This window comes from Syngnathoides biaculeatus, chromosome 4 (genome assembly GCF_019802595.1).
Source record: "Syngnathoides biaculeatus isolate LvHL_M chromosome 4, ASM1980259v1, whole genome shotgun sequence".
Lineage (NCBI taxonomy): Eukaryota > Metazoa > Chordata > Actinopteri > Syngnathiformes > Syngnathidae > Syngnathoides > Syngnathoides biaculeatus.
In genome coordinates this window covers 33,329,136-33,350,838 of record NC_084643.1, presented here as the reverse complement: position 1 = coordinate 33,350,838, position 21,703 = coordinate 33,329,136, and the positions used below count along the sequence as shown (strand labels likewise).

The following is a 21,703-nucleotide window of genomic DNA, read 5'->3' as shown; positions in this document are numbered from 1 at the left end:
TTGGTACATATTATTTTATTTACATTAATTAATAATTTATTGTTAACCAATAATTTATTATTTTATAAATACTATCTTTAGTGCACTCATTAACAATACTAATAACATTAATGTTATCTGATCCATCCTTCACCGCTTTTCCTCACGAGGGTTATGGGGAGTCCATCCATCCATCCATCCATCCATCCATCCATCCATCCATCCCTTTTCTTAGCCGATCATCCTCACGAGGGTCGCGGGAGTGCTGGAGCCTATCCCAGCTGTCAACGGTCAGAAAGCGGGGTACACCCTGAACTGGTCGCCAGCCAATCCCAGGGCACATTGAGACAGACAACAGCTGCACACACAATCACACCTCGGGACAATTTAGAGTGTCCAATTAATATTGCATGTTTTTGGAATGTGGGAGGAAACCGGAGTGCCCGGAGGAAACCCACGCAGGGACGGGGTGAACACACAAACTCCACATAGAAGGGTCGAGGATTGAACCTGGGACCTGAGAACTGTGAGGACAACACTTTCCAGCTGAGCCACTGTGCCACATTAGTGGAACTTATTATAAAAAATAGAAAAAACATGTGATACAACTTTAGACGGGGAAACGCTTAGAAAGAAACAAAGCTTTACCAGCTGATCCACCGTGCCGCCTGATATCTGATCATTAATTAATATTATTCACACTTTTTGTGCATATGTTAACATTACTATGGGAAAGTTATTTGACTTTTAACATTATTTTCAGTGCACGTTAATTATTTTGACGTTAATTATTATGATGACTATATACTTAAAGTGTTATTATGAACAGATTATAATTTAATACTTTCATTCACATTATATTTTGTGCTCAGGAATCTATTTTCTTTCCTCTTTACACGTTATTATCAGGACTACTGATAGCACTGAAGCTAACACGCGGAGGAGCAAATGTTTGGTTGGCATCCCACAATGCACGGCTGGTGTGCAAACAGCTGCCCCGCGATGACTACGCGCCCATTGGGTTCTCATGCTCTCCGCACACGCCCAGTGGACATTCAGGGTTTTAAAGCTGCATAGAGGACAACTGGCCAGCTCCCTTTCCTGCTGCTGATCCTCACACACACACGCACACACACACACGTTCTCCCGGGATCTTGTGGAAGACATACTTTTTCATCTTCATCACCGAAATGGGCGCCTACATTGCCAAGATGCTGCTGCCCACCGTCAGCAGTGTGGTGTTCCTGCCTGCCGCCAGCGTGGCCGCCAAGCGAGGCTTCCATATGGAGGCCATGGTCTACTTCTTCACCATGTTCTTCAGTGCGGTGAGACTAGATCCTCTCATTGGATTACCCCCCACTACCCTGACCACCCTGGGTACACTATAGATGTAATGTGTACAGAAAAGGCTCATTTGTGGCCATAAAATAGGTACAAAGTGAGTTGTACCTATTTAAGTACTTTGCCTACTAAATATTTTTTTAGATAGAACATGTTTATTTGAGTGACACGGTGGATCAGCTGGTAAAGCGTTGGCCTCACAGTTCTGAGGTCCCGGGATCAATCCCGGCCCCGCCTATGTGGAGTTTGCATGTCTGCATGGGTTTTCTCCGGGCACTCCGGTTTCCTCCCACATCCCAAAAACATGCAACATTAATTGGACACTCTAAATTGTCCCGAGGTGTGATTGTGTGTGCAGCTGTTGTCTGTCTCGATGTGCCCTGGGATTGGCTGACGACCAGTTCAGGGTGTACCCCGCCTCCTGCCCGTTGACAGCTGGGATAGGCTCCAGCACTCCCCATGACCCTTGTGAGGATAAGTGGCTAAGAAAGTGGATGGATGGATGTTTTTTTGTGGCTACAAATGACAAAATTTTCAAAATAATGGTCAAGTATGTAACAACAAGAAGAACAAACTAACAAGAATGAAGAACAAAAGTCATTCAATTAATTGTAAAGAATTCCTTATAACAGATGATAGATGTTAGCGTTAGAGATGTAAGAGATATTGAATGGTGGTTAAATGATTTTGGTCCCAAAAAGAGTAATTCGTGAATAGAAAATTAATGTCACGTGGACACAAAATGCTAATTTGTCACCACGAAACACTAAACTGTGGCCATGAGCTAGTTATGAGGTGTGCACTAAATGCTAATGCTAATATTCATTGTAGCCATGACATGCTAATTTGTGGCCACAATGTAGTATTTTGTGGCCCAAATTAGTATGTCGTGGCTACAAGTTACTACTTCATACAGATTTACCCCATTTGTGGCCACAATTGGTATATTGGCATCACGTTAGTTAGTTAGTTAGTAGTAGTTAGTTAGTAGTTAGTTAGTAGTAGTTAGTTAGTTAGTTAGTTAGTTAGTTAGTTAGTTAGTTAGTTAGTTAGTTAGTTAGTTAGTTAGTTAGTTCTGAGGACTGGGGTACAAATCCCATCCCTGCTCGTGTAGAGTTTCCGTTATTCTCTCCATGCCTACGTGGATTTTCTTCGGGTACTCCAGTTTCCTCCCACATCCCAAGAAGATGTGTGGTAGGTTGAGTGAAAACTCTAAATTGCCCTGAGGTGTGAATGTAACCATGAACGGTTGTTTGTTTCTATGTGGCCTGTGTTTGGGCGGCGACCATCTCAGGGTGTACCCCGCCCGCCTCTCCCCCGAAAATACCTAGGATAGGCTTGAGCGTCTGCAACCCGAGTGAGAATAAGCGGTACAGAAAATGGATGGCTGGATGAATTCATATATCATGGATACCTATTATCGTTCGTGCACACGTGACATCAATAATGTGACCACAATAAAAAAAAAATCCCTCGTCATGTCTTGACTGCCATGTGGATCTGAGGAGAATATGTTTTATTTGTTGTTGCGTGTAGATCTATCATGCCTGCGATGGCCCAGGCCTCGCCATCCTGTGCTTCATGAAGTACGACATCTTGGAATACTTCAGTGTGTACGGCACAGCGCTGTCCATGTGGGTCACACTCATTGGTGAGTCCAACCACAGTACCTATCCACTTTCTCTAGATGATGGTATTTGTAGTCCTATACGAGGGTCAAATGGCTACACTTGACCATATGGCGGGTGGCAAGTTCTAGGTGGACTTACAAGTGGACTTCCTAGTGGACTTACAGGTGGTTCTAAACTAAGTTGACTTGTAAATGGACTTGTAGATTGACTTCTAAGTAGAATTATATACTGCGATTGGCTGGCAACCAATTCAGGGTACCCTGCCTCCTGTCCGTTGACAGCTGGGATAGGCTCCAGCACTCCCGTGACCCTTGTGAGGATAAACGGCTAAGAAAATGGATGGATGGATAGAATTATAGAAGTGGACTTCTTGAGTAGACATGTACGGGGTTCTCGGAAGACTTTTGAGTGGAAATTCAAGTGGATTTCTAATTGGACTTGTGATGGGACGCCCAAGGGTATCTCCCAGGAACCTTGTATGCAAAATAAAATTGAAAGTGGACATTTAAGTAGACTTCTTAATAAACTTGTGGATTTGTGAGAGAACCTATCAGTCGACTCTTTAGTAGACTTTTGAGTAGACTTGTAGTTGGATTTGGAAGCAGACTTTGCTTGTGTGCTCAGCGCTGGGCGACTTTGAGGAGCCTCAGCGTTCCAGCATGACCATGTTTGGAGTTCTGAGCATCGCAGTCCGGATCTACCAGGACCGCTGGGGATACGGGATCTACTCGGGTCCCATCGGATCGGCCGTCTTCATCATCACCATCAAATGGGTGAGTCCCATTTTCACAACGCAATCAGGACAACCAGCACAACCAGTACAAGATAAACCCACTTCCTCTTAATTTTACCAGTGACCTCAACTTCTTCCTCAGCACCTCCTCTACTTAATCATCACTCTAACATTTCCTCTTAAAAACCCTCTCCTCTTCCTTCTCCTCATAATCATCTCCTTGCCGCCTCCACTTCCTCACCTCTTTCACTACCTGCTGACCCTCTTCTCTTCCTCCTCTCAGCTTCAGAAAATGAAGGAGCTGCGTGCCGTGTACCCTGACAAGCGCGTTTACACCCAGCAGGTCGGTCCTGGCTGCTGTTTCGGCGCCTTGGCACTCATGCTGCGCTTCTACTTCGAGGTTCGCTATCTGCACGCCGCCAGCCATCTCATGTCCTCCCATTAAGACACGTGTGTATAAAAACCCCATGTGTGTGTTAGGAGTGGGACTACGCCTATGTACACAGCTTCTACCACCTGTCACTGTCTGTGTCCTTCGTCCTCCTGCTGCCCAAGAAGAACCGCTACGCCGGCTCGGGCCGCAGCGCTGCTAAGCTCAGCTGCTGGACGCTCTGCTGTTGCGTATGTGACTACATTTTACACTATACCCGGCTCACAAAAGGTTAGGGGTGCTGATTGGGATCTCGTGTGAAATTTTAGGATGAATCTGAAATGTACCACAGTGTTCCCCCAATTATTCACTGCTTGTGAATGTACTTATTCAGAGAGCTCAAGTTTATTGCCGTAGCCCTGAATGTCCTCATTTCCTCCTCTTCCTTCTCCTGACTCGCTTCCTCTTTACCTCTCCTTTTCTTCATTCTCCCATAATTATTCCTCATTCACTCATCCTCCTCCTCAACTCCTGCACTTGCTCCTGGCTTCCCTCCTCTTTATCCTCACCTCCTCCTGACCCTGACTTTGCTCACCCTTACATACAGTCTGTGTCTCGCCCCACATCCACAGAGCATGTCTCCGGGATCCTACAAGGAGAAGAAAGAAACGCCGGAGAAAAAAGATATGTCGGAGAAGAAAGCCACGTCAGAGAAGAAAAACAGACCCAAAGAGAAAGACACGCTAGAGAAGGAGAAGAAGAAGAAGATGTCGGCATGCCGCTCACTTTTGAACGCCTTCACTGCTTCCAAGGAGACCCCCACGTTGCCCCTATTCTCGACTCCGCCCTCCACACCTGTCAAAGGCACCAGTATCAGCAAACTCAAGGAGATGAATGGATGGAAGTGAGGAAGGAACGCAGAACGAGGAAGGGACGCTGGGTTCAGGTTTGTGTTCAGCTGTTGGAAATTTTAAGGTGCAGCAAGGAAAGGCAACGATCAGGACCACGAAATAGTGATGAAGAACACATACAAAGACATGCAAAAACATAAATACACACAAACATGAAAAGGAACAGAAACAAACTGACAAAAGCACACATTCAAGTGCAGGCTCACTATTTGGGAAAGGTGAAGGCGAGGGCAGGAGGCCTCAGCGTCTGTTTCATGGGCAGGTGACGTGCGCACAGCAGCAGAGGCGGCAACGTCGCGGCCTTCTCATTAGCGCTCCAAGGCGGTAAAAATTCCAAAAGGTCCCTCAAGAAGCATAAAAGAGCAGAAATTTCACATTTAACAGAGTGATAAAACAAAAACATGCACACACACACACACACACACACACCGGTGCCGGGCCAGGCAGACAAGATGGTCGGCGTCCAGAACTAATCAAGAGTCTTGGCGCACGCAGACGCCACCGCCCGCGTCCTTTCTTCGAGAGGAAGTCCGCCCATCAGACAGACAGATGGATGAACGGGTGGGCTGACGTTTGGCCGTCTGTCCGTATCTCGAGAGGAACATTTCACTGCAGACAATTTATACATTTTGGACATCTTTGTTCCCCTCGCTGCCTCGCCAGTCACTTTTAGTGGAGTGTGTTTCTTTGTGTGCTTGTACAGTATGTGAGATTTTTGTATGGTTTTAGGTGTGTGTGTGTGGTCTCAAGTGTGTTTGCCTATGTGTGCAATCAATGTGTGACATTACATCAGCACTGTCAGAAGAGTTTGGTGTGTCCCGTTCAGATTTAAAAAAAAATGTTTTTTTGACACTTTTTTTTTTGACAGGACCCATCATCCACTTTTCAAGTGGTTGATAGATCGGTCTTGGGCTAAAGTGGCACACATGAGCAAACACACCTCACAACCTGACTCATCATTTTGACAGATTGTCGTTTTTGGCAAACCGTGTCATTTTGCTCCTCGTAAATCAAGGTACCTTCCTGAAAACGACATTACCTTTGTAACCCTATCTACTCCCCGAGGCCTCCTTCATATCTACATTTACATAACCTTCTTCTGCCCATGCGAGGATACAAACACACACACACACACACACACACACACACACAAGAAAAGGTAAAAGAAGACCAGGAAAATACCCGCCCAGAAACGGACATATAACATATTGATTTTTAACTAAAAGGATCCCTATTTTGTCTGGGTTATACAGTATACACTCTGGGCTAGGCCCACTGAAGTTTCTAAATTGCCTATAGCTGGAAACCAGTTCAGGGTGTACCCGGCTTCTCACCCAAAGATAGCTGGGATTGGCTCCAGCACTCCCACGAGCCTTATGAGGATAAGTGGTATGGAAAATGGATGGATATACATTTCCATCCATGTGTGCGTTCCCTTCATGTTAGTTTAAGCCTGAACCTCAGAGTTGGTGGAGTGCCGCCTCGCCACAGAATGCCGCCATGGGCGGCTGCCAATATCGCCCGAATTATAAACCATCCCTGCTGGACTGGTAGCACAGCGAGCTCATGTTGGTTATGGCGGTTGGCGTATACAGCAAGACAAAATAATAATAATAATAACGCTGGTTCACTTGAAACAAAAAAAATGAGTCACAATTTAACAGGCATCGCACATGCGTACTCAAATGAGCGTTATTTCACACACAACATAACTTCTTGTCCGGAACTGAATGTTAATTAAAGTGTTAAATTGTTCTTGAGTTTAGACTTCTTGAACGGAACTGAGTGTGAATTAAATTGTTAAATGGTTCTTAAGTTTCGATACTAACATTGACTTCCTTATTCTTACACTTGTGTAACTATTAACAATGTCCAACTGTGACCTAAAACATTGCCCCGCAGTTAATAGAAACCTTTTATGACTGCTGATGTATTATTTCCATAATTTAGTGGTAAAAGAAAAAAAACAGAAACACTTTTCCAAGCATGAACACACGATGACTTTCTTTTTGTTGACACTGGACTTTCTCCGTCTCGAGACGACAGAAGCTAACAGCCGCACCGCCGTCAACTGTTAGCGCAGCTGGTCGTCACGCTGCACTCACTTGTTCCGCTAACACCGAGGTCGGCTTACACTAAAGTCTGCCGATTGATGGTCCGTGGAGGATGTCTGTGCTACTGACAATCCACAGTGAAAAAAAAATAAAATATGTTCAACGCTGCCCAAATGGTCATGGGTCTGTAAAATTAATGTACAGGGGTTTCCATTGCCATGATGAATTACCCCAGAACTAAGTACAGCATAGACAATGTAGTTACGTTGCTCTACCAAAGGTTCCAGTAGCCTTAAGGTCTTAGTACTACGGTGGTTACATTTGCTCATTATAGCCCTAATAGAACAATGTATCTACGACTATACACATTCTGTAGTTGTAGAATGTAATTTTTTTTGCTCCTGTTACTCAATTCCACTGGCTCCACTTTAGTCTCTGCTGCAACCTGTTGACTAAAAAAGGAACATCAACCTAAAGCGAAGACTCCGCAGCTCTTGAAATTGTAAAATACTGACACCAAATCATATTAATATTATGGGCTCGTGTGTGCCCATTACCTAGTCAAAATTTGTCAAAGTTTGATTCCTGGAATGGGCACTTTAAACCAAAATGAATGACAGAGTTCCTGTTCAATTTCACACATGGGTCCTTGAGACTTTTAGGTCTGTTTTATTCCTATTGACATCTCCACCCAATTCAGTAACAAATTATGGTAGCGGTGTAAAGGGACGATTGATCTTTTTTTTCTTTTAATGGGTTAATACTGAGTGAGACTCCTAAAACACTGTATGAACTCTTTCACCAAGATACAAAATTTGCACATTTTTGCCATCTGACAAAAAAAGTGATTCCAATTAATTAGCGCACATCGCTACTTCATCGTAGAACAAGAAGGGGCAGGAGCTCAATTGAATTATAGGTCTGTAACTTGTTTTTAAGTTAACTGTTTTTTTTTTTTTTTTTTTTTACAAGAAAGCTCATTTTATTCTTACAGTACATATGCAAGTACTAACTACAGTATAAATGTGTCTCATTAGTAAACCAAGCGGTCATTTTGTTAAACTCACTACGCTAGACATTCAGGTCATGAAAGAGTATTAAGCAACCAGACCTTTTTTGACACTGCCTCCTGTTGGTTTTAGCGGTGTTCTGATGCGATATTTGAAATCAGTTAACGATCTGATATCAGCAAAAACACAAATTGGGATTATTTTGGAGTCGATCTAAAATCTCAGTAGTGCAGTACAATCCAGGCTCCAATCCAGAACCTCTGTTCAGCGACCCCTGACCCTGTGTACAGAGCCACGTCATCACAACAACAGGTTGTTACTGTGAAAACAAAAGAGCAAAGACTAAGACTAAATACTGCTTGCTTAGAGTCGTTTATTGGGATTACGCTTGATGTTCACTGTAAAACTAACACGATTAAAAAAAATGTGTCCAACAATTTATTGAACACTGTCATTTATTTAAAGGTCAAGTGTCATCAATATAAACATTCTAAAATAGATAGTGAAATGAAAAATACATACAACATTATTCACTTCAATGTCTACACGAGAAACTAATTATGAGCGGAGAGCACGTCATCCATACGCAAAGTTGCGAAAGTGTCATTCGACATCCAAGTGGTCAACATATTGGCTCCATTTACTGTCCGTGACGTCACCCCGGACATTCGCCATTGAAAACACGCTGTGGCCCCTACAGAGGGAGACGAACACGCCCCCTTCTGACACGGAAGCACTTTTCGAAGAAGAGAACGTCTCACAATCGAGTCAAGTGTCCGGGGCAATATTATCCAATCATTTCCATATTTACCATATTTAGATTATATGCGGATCACTTCTAACTAACAACAGACTCCCCGACAGTATGACAGTATGTGGCATACTCAGCCGCAAGCGATCACAACGCCGTGGCCCGGGTGTGACGATCACGGTGCCGAGCTGGGCCGCTTTACGTCATTCTCGTCGCTCGCGGCTGAGTATGCCATAAACAGTTGTTTACCGCTGCTGCCATCGGTGGTGTCTTTCACCGCGAACGACAGCGGCGGCTATGAACATCCCTGTCGGCAACGGTGCACTCAGCCACGTGCAATGACAACACCTTAAAGCGGCCCAGCTCGGCACCGTGATAAGTCACCTGGGCGCCGAAGATGAGTCATCCCAGCCAAAGCCGTGACCGGCGGACGCGGCGCTGAAGCCAGCGAAGGCTCTCCGCGTCATGCTTTGCGGACGAGTACGGCTTCCGCCAGGCTGGCTCATAATTACTGTCGCGCCGGCGACAGACTCCCAGAGAGTATGTATGAGCCGCCCTGGCCGAAGCCATGCTCGTCCGCGAGGCACGATGCGGCAGCCTTTGCTGGCGAGCCGTCACGGCAGCCTTCGTGGGCGAGCAGACATGGCAGCCTTTGCGGGCGACCCCGACGCGGAAGCCGTCTGACTGACATCGACACATTTAGCACCCCTGTCATACGTACGCGGATCTTTTGCTACATTATGAGAGATGGATTACGTGGTCCACCCCACACTATTATTTTTTTTTTGGTAGCTGTATACACTGTCATTTGGAACTCACGAAGTTCTCGTCCTTTGCACCCGTGCAATCCATTTTTCACGATAAACCGGGTCTCTTGCAAACTTAGGAAGGGTAAATCCATTCTCCCGAGTGTTCAAACAATGTTCAGCAATGAGACGAGCCGGCATTTTGGCTAACACGAAGGAACAACGCGCTACCTTCCCAGAGGTAAAACTAACAGAAACAAACTAGTCCACTTGAGGGCGGTCCTGCCATGTACGTCACTTCCTGCTTCTTCTCGAAAACAAATCCCTAGAGGATTTTCATGGCGGGAGTTAGAAAAAGCTGTATACGTCAAAAGCATGCTTTGTGGTGAAAAAGCGCATGGGTCCATGTCGGCTGCCGTTTTTTTATTAATCCCATACTAAAAATCATGCATTTCACCACATTGGCCCTTTAAGAACACTGTTTATGCGCAAACTGTGTATGTTACAGTGTCTTATAATAATACTAAACGTACTTTTTGAGAAAAATCTCCACCTTGTTGTTGATGAACATTGACTATGACACTACTGTATTTTAATGTTGGCCATTCCGGTTGGACTTGGAGAACCAAATATTTTTAAAAGTGGTACTTTGTGTGTGTTTGTCCAAGACTCCACCCACCGTCTACCCCATGAATAACATTTCACAGGTAAAAATTTAGCGAAACGTTTTTTAAAAATATTTTTTTTTAGGTAGCACGCGCTTTAGTATTGGGGGGAAAAAGTAAATGCCATGGAAGTTGGTGAAAAATGACCCAGTTACGAATTAATTTCGACGTCCATTGTCTTAAATAAGAACACCACCCTTACCAACATGGCCGCCACATAGGCACGTTTGGTGGCTCATTTAAACCGTTTTTTATTTGATTAATGAACATTGAACAGTATAATGTACAAAAAACAACAATCCAATTCTCTTGTTACACGTATATATATAAATACAATAAATGAAAATATATTAAAATGGTAAGGTAAAACCTAAACAGACATTTAACACACAATGCAGCACAACAATTTCGCGTCCCTGTGGAGTCATAAACACGTTCGTGCACATGTATGTTTCTAGGAAGGACACGCCGCACAACAACATGATTGGCTCCTACTTCGAGCGAAGGGCAGGGTATCCAGATGTCGCGAAATGCGCGTCCCAAAAATGTTTCACAATTGTACCGAATCAAAAAAAATAAGTGTTAGGTTTCGGGATACGGTTTTATCATAAACCGGTTTAGGGTGTGTAAAAGTGAGGATTGGTCTACAGAGATGCAACAGCCAATCATAGTGCAGCACCGCGTGTCCTGGAGCCAGTAAAATTGGAGGAGGGCGTGTCCTGTCGCTTAACTTTGTGTGAATCCCAATGACACTTGACTCCTCGATAGTTGCCTTAACCCAATCATGCATCGAATTCTTACACAAGCAGTGTTAATATAACATAAAAGCTGAACAAATTGAATTGGAGCTCACCTTAGGTTAATGTATCCACACCAAAATAGCCATAATGTTGACAAATTAGGTTACATTCCCTTTCGTTCACATTTTGATCTCGCTCACTCCTGTGGAGCCCCATGAAATCGTCTACGGAACTGGGGGCTTTTATTGTTGAAAATAACGGGACGGCACTAACTACGGAAGATAAATGTACATAAAAATCTAAAAATATTAAATTTTATACAGAAAATACGCAGAACTTGTAATCAAACAAGAACAAAATTTGGCAACGGAAACGATAGTTATGACTACCAAAATAAAATTAACCACCACTCGAAAAGTGTAAGAACCAGACTGCCACTTTAAAATGTTTCTTTTAAACATAAATATTTGATTTAATTGTAATTGAAATGACAAAATATTTGTCAATAACCGCAAACAAAGCTGAGTTGGACCGTTTGTTATGATTCCTTCATTTGCATTGAAAAGCCAAACCGGAAATAAAAGACACGGAGGTCAGCTGACTGGAACATTAACGAAACAAACCTGATTAAGAGGGTCAAGAAAAGAACGACCGGGGCCGAGATGTTAGACACACACGTGTCTTCACTCTCATCATTGTTACGTTTTGATTAAATTGGCGTATGTACTTCATATTCTTGATTGTTTTTAAGCGTTTTAGTGTGTGAATGCCAATGCTTCATGTTACTAATGTGGAATATTTCAGGAAGGTCTGGGGAAACTTACGATGGACATCCAGCAGGAACGCCGGAGGCTGCTGAATGATGAGGGTCGAGATGACGAAATCACTGGTGAATCACTCATGTCCGAGCAGGACGCGTATCTAAGGTAAGCAACACAAATTGAATACATTTTTTTTTTTTACCAACACCGGTGTTAACGTCATCAAAATAGCTTTTGTGTTTGTATTAAATTATAATTGAAAAGGAAAATACCTCTCAACTAAACGTCTTGATGTTACGCGTTCCTATTTTGAATAAAAATATGAAATAATTTTATGTTTTTACGTAAAGAATAACTACTGCGAGTTATTGCCAAAAAAAATACATGGAATGATTTGCAAATAAATTACAGATTTCCCAGGTAATCGGAAAATCGACTACAGCTAAGAAGGATGTAAATAAAGTAATGACTAAATAGTGTAGAAAACTAATGGTAGAAAATGAGGTTGCCCTTGGTAATCTAATTAGTCCACTTTTATTTTCAAGTATGGTGAACAAATATTTGTGAAGAGGTAAATGTTACTGGGAAGTCAAATCACAGCATTATACCTCCCACGCTGCCAGCACTGATGTCGAGACGAATGCACCACAACACCATCAGTGAGAGTCTTCAAATGGTGATCATTCATGTCAAAATAATTCAAATAATAATTCACAGATGCTTAAACCCGAGATGAATAGGGAATAAATGTATGTGACGAATTGATGACCAGCAGACGCGTGTGACTTATCTGTTTTTAAGTGTGCTGACAGGAATGATTTAATTAAGGCCCCTCATGACTTGCTAAATGCAATCAAGTTGAGTTATCCTGGTTAGTGCTAATCATTAACGTGCCCCTTTGCCTCCTCTTCCTTCCTCTGCAGCAAAGTGAGTAACAGAAATTTGTACTTGGCCACCTTGGCGTCCGTGCTGGGACCCATGAGCTTCGGCTTCGTGCTGGGGTACAGCTCGCCCGCCATCCCGGAGCTCGCTGGGAGCTCGGACCCCCGACTGCGGCTGGACGACACACAGGCGTCTTGGTTTGGGGTAAGAGGGGAAGGATGGGATTATTTTGTTTCCCACAGTGGCGCTGTATTTTTCGTCCACGCTTTCAGTCTGTGGTGACGCTGGGGGCGGCGGCGGGGGGCCTGCTGACTGGCTGGTTGGTGGACAAGGTGGGCAGGAAACTGATGCTCATGTTCTGCTCGCTGCCCTTTGTCTTTGGCTTCACCGTCATCATCGCCGCCCAAGATGTGTGGATGCTCTACGCCGGACGTGTGCTCACGGGGCTCGCCAGCGGAGGCGCGTCGCTCGTCGTGCCGGTCAGACTTCTTGTTGTAACGCTTTCCGTCTTATGCCTCGATCCTTGCTTTCTGTCTCTTCATTCCTTGTTATACTTCCTTCTTTACACCTTTTGACTTCATTTTTTGTATCCTTTTTTCCCAGACTCCTTGTAAAGCTGCTTTTCTTGTTGTTCCGCTTTTCTCTCTTAACTTTCATCTTTCGCTTAGTTACCCATTGTAATCTTTTATCAGACTCCCACTTTTGCTTCTTTCCTTGTAATGCTGCTTTCCTCATGTCTCCTTCGTTGTCCTTCCTCTTCACTCCTTGTTATATGGCTTGTTTTCTTTCCCCATTTGCTATGCTAAACTTCTTGCTTTGCTCCGCTTGCCTTTTGTTGCCTGTCTCTTCCCTCCTTGACTCCCTATTTACTTGGTTTTCTGTAGTCTCTCTCACTGTTTCCTCGCCCCTCGTAACTTTTTTCCTCACTCCTATTTATCCAGCTTCCATTTTTGGTCCCTGCTCCTTATACCACTTTCCCCAAATTACTGTCACTTTTCACCTTTTACTTTTTAGTTTTATCGGACATTCACTTTTTTTGTTGTTGTCAGACTTCTCTTATTTATGCTGCATTCCTCCTTTTTTTGTCTCCTTACTCCTCAAAATGTGCCTATCCTTGTTTTTTTGCCTCCTGACTCATCATTAAGGCCTTCTACTTGTTAACCACTTCCTGTCACAATGTCCATCTTGCATTTTTATTTTTTATTTTTTTGCCAGCTGTACATCTCAGAGATGGCTCACGAGCGCGTACGAGGCATGCTGGGGTCTTGCGTGCAGCTGATGGTGGTGTTCGGCATCATGGGGGTCTACCTGATTGGTACGTGGCTGCTGATTGGCTAATCACACAAGTCTCTGTTGTTTTAAAGCTGAAGATAATTGTGCATGTGTTCCTTTAATATAACACTGTGTCATTGTGGCCTCTTGCAGGTCTGTTTGTGGACTGGCGTTGGTTGGCAGTGTGCGGGGCCGTGCCGCCCACGTTGCTGATTGCGTCCATGTGCTTCATGCCAGAGACGCCGCGCTTCCTGCTTTCGCAGGGCAAGCGGCGCGAGGCTGAGGAGGCGTTGCGCTTCCTGAGAGGGCCCCATGCAGCCGTAGAATGGGAGTGTGCACGCATAGAGGACGCCTATGACCAACAGGCAGGTTGAGGTTTTGAGTGAGGGGGGACAAACACACAAATACACATATATTGGCCTCTCGTGGTAATTACTATATCACCTTATGATTCGATAAATAAAATACCAGTTTTCCAGACCGGATGAATTCACATTTACATGCGGGTTTATTTTGGGAATGGGCCAATTATCATGTTGACTCCACGGTTTAGTAAAGTTTCAATACTGCTTCACTGTCCTTTAACAAAATTGGGTAATTAATTTTGGAGGGGTGCAACATGGTTTCCTGCTTGCCAAGACCAGACTGTCATGTGCTAAACAATCAGCCGCTTTGATGTTAAAGAGGAGAGGTGTGCTACCTTTTTTTTTTTTTTTCTCCTTCCCAGTTGAGTATAGTGGGGGCGGGGTCCAATGCACATGCATAAGGAGCAACGGAAGGGGGAGAAAAACATAAGGAAATGAGTGACAGCAGCAAGAAAAGGAGAACAGTCTAGAAACATTTTCATTTCATTGACAAGAAAAATTCAATAAAAAACATTGAGCAAAGGTGCCAGTTAATGGAACTGTTTCTGACCTGCTGCTCATACAGTGACTGCGCAAAGCAGCAAATTCAGCTTCTTCAGAGAGAATTCTCTCAAAAACAGAGCATATCATTCCAAGACAGACAGAAGAAACAATAAACAGCTCCTCAAAGTTTAAGGCACCTGGTGTATAAAATACTAAAATAATGAAAAGTTCAATTTTAAACATTTGTTTTCATACGTAATGTATTTTTTGCAGCATTATGTAAGAGCAGATCACCAACATGGTTCCCCCAAGGACCATGTTGAGTAACCAGTGGGTCTGTTGTCAAAATAGCTCACTAGTGATGGGACATTGTGATTGACTGTTAATTTTTGATTGATCTATCCATCCATTAATTTATTTAAACTTAACATAGAACATGTTTGTTTTTGCTTAACCACATTTGTCAAACTAATAGATTCTAGAGCTATAATCTAAATACGGTGATACCACAGTATTTTTGCTCAAGTTTATTATACCACCAGAATCTGATATCAACACTTTGTCGCGCGACTTATCCCCATCTCCTCTCAGTCAACATGCTCACCGCTATGGGAGAATTGACTCACACGGGACACATACACACAGTGAGTCTGATGGGTGTGGACAGCGTTGAGGCAGACGAAAAGAAGGAATGTGTTCTCAAAGCTAATTAAACAGAAAGTTGAGCTGCATAAACTGAATTAGTTCCAAAGCCTAATGCCTCAGTGGCATTGTGGGAATATTTTGGACTGAAGCCAGATGAGCGCAGCAATCAGCGAGCTCTCTAACATCAATGATTTGGTATGTCAATTTTACATGAAGTGCACTGGTAACGCGACAAACGTCAACATGATGAAGGCAAATTTAAGCTCACCCATCCCACCCACTTTCTTCTGCTGGGAACAACAAAAAATGGTGGGACATTTTCCATTTCCTGTCATTTTGCAATTATTTGTCCAACCATGGGAACGTGACAGTGTACTTTCTTCCAAAGATATAGAGCTCGTGCACGTAACGTCACCATTTTCACAGTGCCATATTGCCGGTCAAACAGAGCTGCTCGACATTGTGGGAGACATTCAACTGGAGGAGAATATTTACAATACCCGAGACCTGATGTGCTATTGGTTGTCGCAATAGACGAGACAGATATTCAAAGAGATCATTCTATGGAATACCAGCTGAAAAGACCAGAAAATATCGATGGATTTCAACAATTAAATATGATGGATGGTGCCCAAGCAAAATACACACACGCCTGTGTAGTGATCGCTTCATTTCAGGTAGGAATTATTCTTCTCAATCTCAAATTACCAAGAAGTATTTATAATGCCAAGCTGGCTCATTTGAGAACAGTGCGTGTTTAAAAAAAAAAAAAAAAAAAAAAGGCTCTCGCAGAGGTTTACGGAGGTTAAGTGTGACTGCAATCGCTTCCATGTACGTTCTATGGAGACGACTCTGTCCTCTTTTTCATTTTTTTTTAAATCATAGTTCATGAATGTTTGTGTAAAACCAGGGGTCATTTATTTAAATATTGGTATTTGTATTGAATTCTAGCTGAAAGAATCGGTGGATTCCGGCAAAGGTTAATGTGTGGCCGAATACGCTTCCACGTTCATGAGCCGTCAAAACCGTCAATATGTCGGATTTATTCTTGATGAGAACAGATCCACCAGCAAAGTATTTATATGCGTCCAGACTTTTATACGCTTTCAAACTTTTCGGTGTAAATCTCAACGACTTACTCACCAGATCCATGTGTATATCCAGTTGTCCAAGACCAGCGGAAGCGAAGTGACAGTCCAATTTCTTGTCAGCGAAAACATCGATTTCGGCGTTAAATACGGGTCTTCTATGCTGAGTTTATCTAATTTTTCCACGTACCGTCATTTATTTTCACCTTCTAAATGTCTGACGGTATCGGACAAGACAGGGCGTCGTGCTACACGATATATTTCTGTGTTGTCTCCAACCGACTTAGCATTGAGCAATGCTTAGCTTGACCGGCAATATGGCAAGGTAAACAAAAGTCATGTGAGTTTATGACATAAGTGCATGAGCTCCATTGGAAAGGCAATGTCACTTCCTTTGTTTTTGTTGTATAGTGAAGACATTTGTGTTTTACATAAAAAGATGAAAAGTTCAGAAATCCAGCTTTCATTTCTTGGTGTTAACATCTAGATGTGGTAAACAACTCAGTCACAGAGCACCTTTTGTTTGAAGCCACACACTTTAAAAGTGAGCAAATGTTTTGGAATATCCATTTTCTGAGCCACTTAGCCTCACAGAGGTTGCGGGAGTGCTGGAGCCAATCCCAGCTGCCATCGGGCAGGAAGCGGGATACAGCCTGAACTGGTTGCCAGCCAATTGCAGGGCACGGAGAGACATTAAAATAACTTAACATAATAACATTTAAGATTTGGTGGCTTAACCCTTACTTGCAATACCTTCATCAAGCCGGCGACCCATTGACTCAACTAGCTTGTTGCATTCTTCATTTGAAATGTTTTTATGCCAGATGCATATTTGGAATTTTTTTTTTTTTTTTTTTTTAACCAGTTTTTGGAGAGTTCATGTGATGAGTTGAGATGTTGAGATTTCTAGATTGGTGGTGAAAATGAATGTGTGAAATTATCGGAGCACATCACACAATATGACTAAAGCCTGGTATATGCAAAAGGTTTTCCACTCTTAAAAGAAATTCTATCTGCCACAGATCCCACACATAAAGAGAAAACATCAGGAATGGAAGAGTTCTGGTTGTCGTGGGTGGTGTGGTCTGAGAATTTCAACACTGTAGAGCTCATGCACATAGAGATTCTAATCCATCTCCTACAGTTGCAGCGTTTATCTGTGTAATTAGCTCTCTATAGTAGTTAGTTACTCATTTGTCTACTGTATCTCCGACAGGGTTCCAGCTTCCAGTTATCGGACCTGAAGGACGCAGGTGTGTACAAGCCGCTGGGCATCGGCGTGATGTTGATGGTCTTCCAGCAGATGTCGGGCATAAACGCTGTCATGTTTTACGCTCAGAACATCTTTGAGCATGCGCACTTCAAGGTCCGATGAGTTCAGCTCCCATAAGTGTGTAGTGTAGACGTGAATGATTATGTTGTGGTTGTACTTCAGGAGAGCGATCTGGCCTCAGTGATGGTGGGTGCGGTTCAGGTGGTCTTCACTGGCGTGGCGGCGCTTATCATGGACAAGGCAGGAAGGAAAGTGCTGCTCGTCATTTCAGGTGAGCTTCTCAGGACGTTGATGGACTTCTGACATCATTACACCTCTGGGGTACTCGAGTCACGTGACTTTATTCTAGTCAGACTTTAGTGGGCAAAATTTCAACTTGCAGAGATATGTGACTTTCCTCCCAGCTGCAGTTGTTCTGTGTTTTTAGGGGTGGCCATGGTGATAAGCACGGCAGCATTTGGGCTTTATTTCTACTTGATGTCTCGGAGCTCCTCGCCAGAGGAACATCACGCCAACATGGCCTGGTTGGCCCTCTCCAGCATGGCTGTCTTTATCACCGGTCAGACGCGCAGTCCATACAACTCCCCCCCCTAGTCATTAGTACCTTGTTTTTTGACTTACTATTGCTTCTGGTCAGTGAATGTCATTCAGTTTTTAGTTAGTGTTTGATTCAAAGTGTATGGAATGTCTAATTTGTAACGCAAATGATCTTATCTAGATGAAAATATATATATTCAACTATACCATAAAATGCATAACCTTTTTACCAAAAAAACATGTTCATATAAGTATATTCCAATGCTGTCACCAGTTCTGACGTCACGTTCCTACTTGGCTGTTTCCGCTTCGTATTTGTCTATTTTCGGCAAATCCAGCAATGTGCGATCATTTTTTTGCCGATAATAGAAAAATAAAAATGTTTCCCTCATAACTGATTTCTGATTCGAATTCGGCATAAAAACTGTATAATATTAACAAAAAGGTGCATTGAGGACCTTCCATACCCTTTATTTATTTTGTGAATTAGTTGGTCGTTCATTCCCTTTTTGCAAGTGATTTTTTTTTTTTTTTTTTTTTTTTTTTTTTCTTCTTTTGTTTTGGTATCCCTGAAGACTAAGAAATGTGTGGTTGTGTTTTGTGCGTGTGTGTGTGTGTGTTTAGGCTTCGCCTTGGGTTGGGGTCCCATCCCGTGGTTGGTGATGTCTGAGATCTTCCCGGTGAAAGTTCGTGGCTTCGCTAGCGCCGTGTGTGTGCTGACCAACTGGGGCATGGCCTTCATTGTTACTAAGAGCTTCCAGGACATGATGGTCAGAATCTCAACACACTTTCATCACTACCAACATTCTGACCATCGCCAAGCACACTGTCATAAATTTGTTCGTTGATTTGTGTTTATGTAATTGGTTGTGAGTTGTCTGTCCCAGTCTGTCTAATTTCTTTTCTTTGATACTTAGTTGATTATGGGATAGTTTCAATTTTCCTTTCTTCACTTGTTAGTTCTTGTTAGTCACTTTCTAGCTCTTTGCTATTTTTGTAAGTTTCCTAGTAATCTAGCTAGTTAGTCCATTTGTTGTTAATTTCTTTCTGCACAATTTAATTGGCTTGTGAGTTACTCACTTTACTTTTTCCTTTGCAAGTTAGCTAAAAAGTTAGTCAGTTTGTATGCTTAATCCTTTCTTCACTAGTTAGCTAACTAGCTAGGCAGTTTGTTTGTTAGCTTTCTGCTTTATCTGTCAAGTAATCAATTAGCCAGCCAGTTTTTCAAGTAATTTCTTCACTAGTTCTATAATTATGTATCTTGAGTTAATCAGGCCATAGCATATTCCTTTCTTAGCTAGTGTTAGCTTTAGATTGTCACACCAATCTTTTGCTCATTGCTTTCTTCACTAGTTATTCAGTTAGCTCACTAGCCAGTGTGCACATCTACCTTCTTCCCTAGTTAAGGCCTCTTTATACTGACACAGGCGACGACCATGCTGACATTGCTGCGGGTCTCCCGTGTGTAGTTGGCCTTTACACTCGAGCGTGACCCATGCACGCAGTTTTGAAATTGTGCAGTGGTTCTTCTCCCAGTCAGAGGTGTCACTATGGCGGCTTTCTCCACGCAGCAAGTATTCTTGACACATGCGCGGAAAGTTACGGAGAGGCGCTGTGCTGGGCAATGTCTAGGTCACGTGATGTAATGCTGGCATTGTCGACTGCACTACCACGGGAGTATAAAGTGGCCTTTAGTTGGTTAATATTTTTGCCACTTATTTTGTTCATTTATTTTTTTAGCAAGTTTTTTCAGCATTTCTTTGCTTGGTAGCTTGCTTTTTTTGTCAATTTGCTCGCTTGTTCCTTTTTTCACTAGCAAGATCATTTCTTTGCTAGCTAATTATCTAGCTAGTGAACTACTTCCACTCTCATTCATATCTTGGCTAGTCAGTTAACTTGTCAGTCTATTAGTTTGCACATTGCTTTCTTTGCTGTTTAGATCATTACATGGCTTGCCAGTAGATGGTTGAAATCTAATTGGACAATAAAATCTAACATCCACATACGCTTACTGGAAGCAGTGCTGCCGAGACAAACACTTAAACTGATAGATTGTTGGGAACAAAGTGCGATAATTTCATGGTACAAATATGACACTTTATTTTGTAAACTTAGATCGGTCCTTCTGATAGTGTTTAAGCCATTGGAGAAGACTTTGCAGGATCTGATTTCCCTCGTCAGCTAGTTTGTAACTGGCTCCTCTGGTCTCTTCTAGACTCTCCTCACCAGCGCAGGAACCTTCTGGCTCTTCTCATGCATGTGCCTCCTCAGTGTGCTATTCACCTTCGGCTTTGTGCCAGAAACTAAAGGTCGGACCCTGGAGCAGATCGAGGCCAACTTCCGGGGAACAGTGGGACAATGATGGCTTCCAGAAGCTTCATTTAAAAAAAAAAAAAAAAAAAAAAAGCTATGAAAATGTTCCCATGATCATTTGTCTCTGAGTACTAGGATGAAGGAGCATAGTTACTGCACATCAGTCAATGTGAGATCAGCACTGGGGACACATTGGAATGAATTTTTTTTTTTTTTTTGTAAATGAAGGTTAAATGTTTTCTACATCAAATCTCAGGCATCTAAAAACTTTTGAGATGATACAACTGTGTATTTTACATGGAATAGATGTGTAACTTGATTGAAGTGTGATGGAAAGAATCCACATTGACAATGACAGCCAACAAGACTGCACACAGCTGCTGTGGTGGTTTCTAAACAATGTAGAGCAGGGGTAGTTTAAGTGTAGCCCTTTAAAAAAAAAAAAAAGATTTATTAAATAATTTAATATTATGGATTTTTATTTTGTAATCAAAATAGGGCATATGAAGCCTGATTAATTCTGTAATCTGGTCCACCTAGCATTTATATAATCAAGAGTCCTGTAATATTTGTTGCAAGAATTTTATTCATTTGTTTTAACCCTAAAATTCATTGCTTTAAATGTTTCCCTCATTTATTAATCGATCTCATTATATAATTGGTCAATTGATTTGTTGGTGTAAATATAAAAAAATAGCAAAATCATTTTGCATATACCTTTGAATTTTGATGGTTATAAATCTGATTTTTTTTAATTATTTACACTTTAATGTATTTTACCTCATCAGTCTTGGTATGTATGAAGGTACGTAGATTTATTTTTTTTGCAATAAAAACGAATTAAGGTGAAACTTACTAACTGAATATTTTTAATGTCGGGCAAAAAATGCCAAATCAACGAATTGTTTTTATCACCAACTTTACACTGCATTTGTCAAAACGCAGCGTACGAGCTCGTAACAAATTCAAAGAAACGCTTTTTTTTTTTTTTAAAAAAAGGAAAAATCGCGTACGTTTTGTTCAAATTTAAGGTTTCCGCTATGACGTCAAGTGAGATTTCAAAGTCAAACCACACATGGACGACGGCGTAACTAATCTAGTTGAAATGGTGCTATCTGTCATTAATTACAAATATATGATATTTTGTACAACA

The 21,703-nt window shown here is 42.4% G+C and overlaps 3 protein-coding genes across 8 annotated transcripts in view; 2 read left to right on the top strand and 1 right to left on the bottom strand.

Annotated features, from left to right (window-relative positions):
- adamtsl2 (ADAMTS-like 2) overlaps nt 1-11,394 on the bottom strand; it is a 45,036-nt gene extending 33,642 nt beyond the window's left edge. For 4 of the 6 annotated variants that reach the window (XM_061816242.1, XM_061816238.1, XM_061816245.1 and 1 more), the window contains exon 1: nt 11,045-11,394. The gene's annotated coding sequence lies outside the window, so the exon portion shown is untranslated. Of the gene's footprint in view, nt 1-4,840; nt 4,910-5,171; nt 5,310-11,044 lie in introns of all 6 variants that reach the window. The other 2 variants (XM_061816241.1, XM_061816244.1) reach the window with 1 other exon arrangement.
- mymk (myomaker, myoblast fusion factor) lies at nt 1,170-5,189 on the top strand. The gene is made up of 6 exons (XM_061816250.1): nt 1,170-1,304; nt 2,857-2,971; nt 3,576-3,724; nt 3,968-4,084; nt 4,165-4,305; nt 4,687-5,189. The coding sequence occupies exons 1-6, from the start codon at nt 1,170-1,172 to the stop codon at nt 4,960-4,962; spliced, it is 933 nt and encodes a 310-aa protein (XP_061672234.1). The 3' UTR covers nt 4,963-5,189.
- A 104-nt stretch (nt 11,395-11,498) lies between the features above and the next one.
- slc2a8 (solute carrier family 2 member 8) lies at nt 11,499-21,372 on the top strand. Its single transcript, XM_061816248.1, has 11 exons — nt 11,499-11,650; nt 11,736-11,857; nt 12,616-12,778; nt 12,847-13,053; nt 13,790-13,889; nt 14,000-14,211; nt 17,644-17,793; nt 17,863-17,971; nt 18,128-18,259; nt 18,862-19,007; nt 20,453-21,372. The coding sequence occupies exons 2-11, from the start codon at nt 11,757-11,759 to the stop codon at nt 20,597-20,599; spliced, it is 1,467 nt and encodes a 488-aa protein (XP_061672232.1). The 5' UTR covers nt 11,499-11,650; nt 11,736-11,756; the 3' UTR covers nt 20,600-21,372.
- The last annotated feature ends 331 nt before the right edge of the window (nt 21,373-21,703 follow it).

What these genes read in the sequence shown, in the direction of transcription:
- mymk (XM_061816250.1), top strand. Translation starts at nt 1,170, where the DNA reads ATGGGCGCCTACATTGCCAAGATGCTGCTGCCCACCGTCAGCAGTGTG. An exon ending in CATGTGGGTCACACTCATTG is followed by an intron (nt 2,972 to 3,575) that starts GTGAGTCCAACC and finishes TTGTGTGCTCAG; the next exon opens with CGCTGGGCGACTTTGAGGAG. An exon ending in TGCTGCGCTTCTACTTCGAG is followed by an intron (nt 4,085 to 4,164) that starts GTTCGCTATCTG and finishes TGTGTGTGTTAG; the next exon opens with GAGTGGGACTACGCCTATGT.
- slc2a8 (XM_061816248.1), top strand. Translation starts at nt 11,757, where the DNA reads ATGGACATCCAGCAGGAACGCCGGAGGCTGCTGAATGATGAGGGTCGA. An exon ending in GCGCGTCGCTCGTCGTGCCG is followed by an intron (nt 13,054 to 13,789) that starts GTCAGACTTCTT and finishes TTTTTTTGCCAG; the next exon opens with CTGTACATCTCAGAGATGGC. An exon ending in AGTGCTGCTCGTCATTTCAG is followed by an intron (nt 17,972 to 18,127) that starts GTGAGCTTCTCA and finishes CTGTGTTTTTAG; the next exon opens with GGGTGGCCATGGTGATAAGC.